The sequence below is a fragment of the Amblyomma mixtum genome, chromosome 8 (genome assembly GCF_055824585.1).
Source record: "Amblyomma mixtum isolate Tamu chromosome 8, ASM5582458v1, whole genome shotgun sequence".
In the NCBI taxonomy this organism is placed as follows: Eukaryota; Metazoa; Arthropoda; class Arachnida; order Ixodida; family Ixodidae; genus Amblyomma; species Amblyomma mixtum.
Genome location: NC_143019.1, coordinates 112,588,907 through 112,596,457, shown reverse-complemented (window position 1 = coordinate 112,596,457; position 7,551 = coordinate 112,588,907). Strand labels below are relative to the sequence as shown.

Below are 7,551 nucleotides of genomic sequence, written 5' to 3'. Positions count from 1 at the left end.
GCCAAACATTAAAAAGCTAAATCTATATACTTAGAAGAGCAGAACGTTGGGCTAGTTGGTGTAGCGACATATTCAAGAAAACATTGCGCAGAATAACACAAGACGGAGGAAGAAACACGTAACACACACACGCGCACATACTAGTACAATAGTATACGAGCGCATAATATATACTTTTGTATTTGGTCGGCTGAGTAACACAGGACGCCCCAAACTGTGCCCCAATGTCACCAACGGATGTTTATTTTTTTTTAAAGTTGTATCCTACAATAGACAATGGTAGAGGGAAGGTAAGCAGACGGTTCTTGACTATCACAAAATGAGCAAGGGACGGGAAAGTCTCAGTGTGCTTGCAAATGTTTCGACAAGAGGACTTAACTTTGTCTGGGTGAAGAAGACAAGTCACGTTGGTAATTACCATGAGGCTTCCCCCTCCCCTACTATAAGCAACAATTTAATAACAATTATAATATTATTTATTTCGTACGTTAACATTTCGTACGTTTCGTACGGTAACATGACCGGTTTCCAACCGGTTGTAGTGCTGTTTATTTCCCGCTCGGACACTACTTTCAATGCTGATTTATGGACATCTCAAGCGAACGCCGTGCAACGTACGAGAACTCTTAGCAAGAAAGTGCTGAAGCTAGGCCTTGCGGAGGACAGAATTCTCACCGTCGACGGCTGCTGTGTAACCCCAGCGAGCTTCGTCCTTATCGGCGGCGTCTCTTCGCAGCTGTACACGCGGCGGATGGGCGTTCCCCGCACCTGGTTCTGGGTGGTGCACTACCTGTGCGCCATGACCACGTGGAGCATGAGCAGCGTGCTGGTGCTGGCCATGATGACGCAGGTGACCGGCCCCAGTGGACTGGCCTTCATCTTCCGCACAAACCCCATGATCGCCTTCTCGGCTATGCTCATCTTCAACTCGGGGTACATCCTCGTCGGACTCTTCACCTCACTCTTCTTCGACACCGGTAAGAGCGATGGTGCGCGGACACGCTTTGTGGGCTTGTTGTGTCTTCTCTCCCATTGCTGGAGCTTGAGGTGGTAAGGGGAATTCCCTTCGCTGCGTGACGTTCCAACTTCACGTTGTTTATTGTTTTCTTAAGAGGATCCTGCCTTGTTTATGCTCAGTAGCACAAGTTTTGTCACACCGACAGCAGTTGTCGCCAGACCTTTTGTCACACATCGCCATATCTCGCTGTTGTCGTCCGCATGCAATGACGCCCCCAGAAAGTAATGTCACATGACTCGTTGTCATTGGCCACTAACAAGTGGGTCACATCTCGGAAAAAAACTTAGTCTCTGACCCATGACTGATGAGGTCCAATTCGACGTTTTTCTTTCAAATACTGCATTTGCTCACGCGATGGTTTTCCGTTCAGTGAACAGGGCTTCCGTTTGGAAGCAGATACAGCTTAACCTTATTAACAACGCACGTCTTTTCCTTTTTGACATGGGCTGCATTTGCCTATTAGCTGTGAAAATCTTTTTTCATACTGCTTTACTGTGCCAATTTTATTTCTCATTGCCTAAGAAGCACCAATTTCGAATCATACCAGCACTTCACTACGGCGTCTCTCATAGCCTTAGTCGCTTTGGGACGTTAAACGTTTGACGTTAGACGTTTGGGACGCACCTAAACTAAACCAATCCAAAAGGCAAAGCGTCTGTGTTTATTTCTTTTCCTTGGTTCACTGAATGTTAACAAGGTGCTCTGCTCCTGGTTCTTCCTTGTGGTTATGGCGCTCGGATACTGACACTAAAGACGCGGGTTCGATCCTGGCCGCGACAGCCGCATTTCGATGGCGGCGAAATGCTAGTGGCCCGCACACTGTGCGATGCCAGTGCACGCTAAAGAACCCCAGCCGGTGGAAATTATCTGGAGCCCTACACTACAGCGTCCCTTATAGCCTGAGTGGCTTTGGGAGTTAAACCCTGTGAACCATAAACCATTCTTCTTTGTCTACTATTTATTCATCTTTCAGTTCTGGCCATGAATACAGTGCACTTTTCATAGACATTTAAGCTCTTCTTGTTATTTCAAATCAACTTTGCAGTGCCTATGTTAAAGTGTTCCCGATAATTTAAGTCGTAAATGCGCACGAAAACCCCGCGCTGCAAGTCCTAAAACGCATTTCTGCAGTCTAAGAATCGTAAAATTCGGAAATGTCGTAATTTCCCGGAAAAGAATGACAAAATCTCCACTCCATGTGCTTTTCATCTTCTGTAGGGCTCAAATAAATGATTCGAGAACAGTAAAACGCGCATCTCCGAAATGAACTCCGTGAAATGCTTATTAAACCAGTGCGTACCCTAAAACGTCACTTTATCATTTTTATGCATTAGGATGCACCCATTAATTAGGGCGTTTCTTTTCCCGAGCCGAAGAGCGTGAACGATGTGGATGATATCGCTGCATATAATAAACTATGACTCGTCTCCAACCAAAACGTTTTAATTTGAAGACCCGATGTTTCGAAGCCGGCTCCTCCTCCTCCCGCACCCTTCACATCGCCGCATTCCTCTTTTCGGCACCTTTCTGCCCCGCAACGTATTCCTAAGTACGCTATCCACAGCCACCCGTCACCCATGAAGGAACCCAATCGGCTTCTAAACGTAGGGTTTTCAAATTAAAACATTCTGGTTGCAGACGTGTATTATATAATAAGTTATCAAACCCAACCAGGTATAGGTGATTGTGTCGAAATCTTTAGTTACCAGTTTTTCTCTATACTGCTGCATGCAGTGAGCCTGGGTGTGGCGTGCGGTCTGATCCTGTGGACAGTGTCCCTGCTGGGTCCCTTCCTGTCGCTACACTGGACGGCTCGCACGGTGTCTGCGTACGTGGCTACCAAAAGCGCCGCCAAGATCGCCACCTCCGTGGCGCCCATACACGGCCTGTACTACTTCTTCCGCATCGTAGAGTTCTACGAGTCCTACGGTGCGTGGTCTTCACTTCTGTCACTCAAAACCTACAGCGTGTTATACTCCTTTTCTTTCCATTCCACTTCTATCGGTGTGGTATATGCCGATGTTTCTGCGTCGTCCCATTTCCAAAAACGCCGCCGCGACGCTGCAGGCCACAACGAGCTGTGGAAAGAGCAGACTGGCCAACCTAGCTGGATCGCTTGGCCACAAATAGAACATTGTCGATGGGGCCCAGATATTCGTTAGCGCTTGGATCCATTCAGATACACACTGTCCACCCAAAGTTGGTGGCTTTCGAGCGCGACATTCTGCGAAGATTTCCGCGGCAGTTCTCACAACACTTGCAGCAGATTCGTTGTTTTAAATACGGTTGAATTTGACTGAAAAGAGAAGATCAGTTCGTTCGCTTGGTTCTCGGGTTTAGCTTAGTAGCTGGTGGCTGCTTAGTAGTGGCCATTGTTCCGCAGCAGATATATATATATATATATATAACTTGATTTTTGAGCTTCGTTTCCAAGTTCATTTAACTACGGAAGAACTCAAACTGATACGCGGTGTAAGCTGACAGCGGCGTTGAAAAGACTGATGTAGATTTCGCTACCTAGTTGTTCACTCGGAATGGTATTTTACTTGCACACGTTTTTCAGGAACATAAAAAGTTTTAATTGACAATCACTACGGCGCTGGTAACTTTAATCAAGAAAATATATCAAGCTGCCATTCACATAGGACACAGCAAGAGAAAAAAGGAAGCCTTCGTATCTTTCTTGAATATCCTTACTTGCAGCAGCTGTCTCAAAGTTGATTGCTGCGTCGCCTAAAACAAGTTTAAGTTGTATTTCCTTTTTTAGAAAGGAGGAGCCTGGATTAAAAGCTGTCGTGACAGCTTGACTGAAGGTCCCGACTCCTTGAGATAGTCGCAATACAGAAGGTCGGCGAGGGTTTTACATGACTTCACCATATCATGAATACAATGAAAGGGAGCGTCACGCGTAAGATAAGCGCGATACAACGATAACTACTGACACGCAACAAAGCGTTGAGCCTAAAAAGGCACGTATGAATAAGGTACGATTCTACATTTCATCACCTCCCCACCAGTTCGCGTTGGACGAATTCCTCAACATCTACTAAAGAGGGAAGCATAAGAAACAAACGCAGTTCCTTCAACCGGAAGAGTTCTACTTGACTACCTTACGCTTCATCATCATGAACCTGACTACGTCCACTGCAGTGCAAAGACCTGTCCCATGTCTCTCCAGTTAACTCTGTCCTTTGCCAGCTGCGACCACCGTATCCACAAACTTATTAATCTCATCCGCCCACCTAACTTTCTGCCGTCCCCTGCTACGCTTGCCTTCTCTTCGGATACACTCCGTTACCCTTAACGACCAGCGGTTATCTTGCCTTCACATTAAATACACTGCCCCAAGCCACTCTCTTCCCCTTAATTTCGACTAGGATGTCGCTAACCCGAGTTCTACTTAAAACAGTGCGCAGGGACAGGACAAAGTCGAGAAACACACAGACACAGCACTGTCTGTGTGTTTCTCGACTTTGTCCTGTCCCTGCGCACTGTTTTAAGTAGAAAAATGAACCAACTGGCCCCGCTACTTCCCATAAAACCCGAGTTCGTTCCCTCACCCACTATGCCCGCTTCTGGTCTCTTAACATTACATTAATCATTTTTCTTTGCATAGCTCGCTGCGCTGTGAGTAACCTAAGCTGAACTCTTTTCGTTAGCCTCCACGTTTCTGCCCTGCGGATGAGTACCGGTAAGATACAGCTGTTGTACACTTTTCTCATGAGGGTTGAGGGATGCTGGTAAACTGCCATCCATGACCTAAGAGAACCTGCCATATGCGCTCCACCCCATTCTTATTCTTCTAGTAATTTCCCTCTCGTGATCCAGATAAGCGGCCACTACCTGCTCTTAGTAGACGTATTTCCTTATCACTTCCAGCACCTCGCGACCAGTTGTGAACTGCTGTTTTCTTGCGAGGACGCAGAAGTAAAACATGAAGACCAAGATCAAAGACGTGCGTGTGAAGTCACAACCTGTCGCGCATCCACGACTTCCGCATGAGGCATGACATTGTCTCGCAAGTGTTGATTCGGCAAGGAACAAGACGGTCTCCTTCGAAGGATAGAGACTCTTGCTCAGCTGTGTATGCAGGGCATATACAGTGCGCGAGTTCTCTTGACACGTTGTTCTACTTCTTCGGATACCATTCTCAGCTCAACGTGTACAGCTCACCTTTCCAGAGATATGACTTCGCTAATCTGGACAGCAATTGTAGGTTTCCAGCTCAACTGCTTGCATTTGCAGTAACAACATGCGACGGTCGCAGTTTACAAAGTGTGCGCCCTAGGTTCACCAGTAAATGTATGTAAAAGCTCTGCGACGTCGCTAATAGAGGTGGGCTCTTCATCAGCAGATTAAATAAAGAAAAACAAAGCTCTAACGAGAAAGCCTAAACCACCTACACAATTCTAAGTCTACGGATCTTGGCGCCTTCCATGTGCCCTTCGACAGCGTTAACGGGACAATAAAGGTAAATATCAAACTTAAGAAACACGGATAGATTATTGGTAGGGGTCATTACCGATGTTCCTGCGCGGAAAGCAGGTTGCGTTGTTCAGAAACTGTAAAATGAAAGTCCCGGATCCGTTACACTTTCAAACCGCCTAAGAAAAATTAGCACAGTTACGTCATTTCTGTGACCCATTTGCAATGGAGCTCTCTGACCAATTAGGGGTGCCACTTTAAAGAACCGGAAATGCGAAGTTATCTAGGGCAGCCACAGACTGCAGAACAAACTACTGATCGCGCTCAGCGTGTAGCCTTCGATGCGTTGTGTGCTGTCGTGAAGTGCATGCGAAACCTTCCAGGGATCCTGAAAAGTATGCTACAGTAAATCTAAAGCGTGCGAGCAGTAGACACCCTCTAGCGTATTTCATTCACCACATTTCAGTGATCCCGGCTGCGGCGGGTGAATTTCGATGGAGGCGAAATTCTAGAGGCCCGTGTACTGTGCGATGTCAGTGCAAGTTAAAGAACGCAAGGTGGTCGAAATTTCCGGAGCCCTTCACTACGGCGTCACTCATAACCTGAGTCGCTTTGGGACGTTAAACCCCAAAAAACCTAAACCAACTATTTCAGTGAAAAATCGCACGCGCATTGATCATAAAAAGGCACGCTGTACTGTCAATAATCGTGTTTTTTGGCTAGCTGTGTATTAAGTATGATCTCAGACGACCGTTGTGATTAACTCTGGTGTGGTCGTTGTGATTTCCCCGTACGTTAACTGCTTCCTGAGGGCTCTGAGCGGAAAAGAATCAGGGTACGTTTCGCCTAACTGTAGTCTGCCGCCTCTGTGGGTACCGAATGAATTTATAATCTTGGCGCTCACACGTCAGCTGATTGGAAGTTGGAAGTGAACGGACGAAAGGCGCCATAATCAGGCCTTGCGTGTTAATGCCTCACCTACTGCACGGATGATGGCCCGCGCTGGGAAACTTATTTCTTTGTTGAGTCAAATGAGAACTGATGTACTTAGATCATTTCCAACATACGTCAAAGCATATCCGCCTTTCCTCTTCCCAGATAACAAGGAAGGCCACGCTATCGCGCATCTCGCTTCTCGCAATGACGGCGTGCATGCCTCCTCGTGAGCGCACGAACGTATAGTAAAAAGAAAGATAGCATTTTAATTCAGTTAACCCGAGCAGACATGCGAAAGCATTTGTTTGGTTTCCAAGGGTTTAACTTCCCAAAGCGGCTCAGGCTATGAGGGACGTCGTAGTGGAGGGCTCCGGAAATTTCGACCACCTGGGGTTCTTTAACGTGCACTGACATCGCACAGTATACACGCGCCTCTATTATTTCGCCTCCATCAAAATTCGACCGCACCGGCCGGCATCGAACCTCCGTCTTTCGGGACAGCAGCCGAGCACGATAGCCACTCAGCCACCGCGTCGGCTAAAGCTTATGTTTAGCCTGGTTGACTCATCGTATTGTTTTGCTAGGTCGTCGTAACGTCTGGCGACAATATTGGACTCAGGTTAATCTCTGATCTAGGTTAAGCTGATCCAATCTGTTCGCGCAACATAGAAGTTGATGTAGACGACACTGTGCAGTGCACAGTGCGAGTGTGTGTTGCAGTTTAACACGAGGCGCGATTGGCTGCGGCGGTAGCATAGCGTTCTCGTGCAGTGGCCAGCGAAGCGGATGTTTTCGCGCCTCCGCAGGTTCGAATCGAATGTCAGTCACGACAATATTTATTTATTTATTTATTTATTTATTTATTTATTTATTTATTTATTTATTTATTCAACCTCAAGGCTTGAGCGATGGATCGGCTTTTGCAGCCTTGGTCGTGATGAAGAGCTTTCGGTCTAAAAACCACTCTGCACTGAGAACACCCGCTGACCACAGCCTGCATGAAGAAGCCGATTCAACGGGTGAAGTGAAAATGAAACCGCTTCAACGGCTTCGTAGCAAGCACAACAGAGCGTCAATGTCGTTGAGAGCTTGGGATTCTGAACTTGTTGCGTACGACGGCCGCACGCAGCCTGAGCGCAGAAATGCGAGGCGGAAGATTCCGGGTTCGTTTT

At 47.0% G+C, this 7,551-nt stretch overlaps 1 protein-coding gene across 1 annotated transcript in view; it reads left to right on the top strand.

Annotated features, from left to right (window-relative positions):
• Nucleotides 1-751: 751 nt before the first annotated feature.
• Nucleotides 752-7,551, top strand: part of LOC149333957 (phospholipid-transporting ATPase ABCA3-like) — a 91,614-nt gene continuing 84,814 nt past the window's right edge. The window contains exons 1-2 of the mRNA XM_089556144.1: nucleotides 752-977; nucleotides 2,753-2,947. Coding sequence (XP_089412270.1) covers nucleotides 752-977; nucleotides 2,753-2,947 — 421 coding nt within the window. The remainder of the gene's footprint in view (nucleotides 978-2,752; nucleotides 2,948-7,551) is intronic.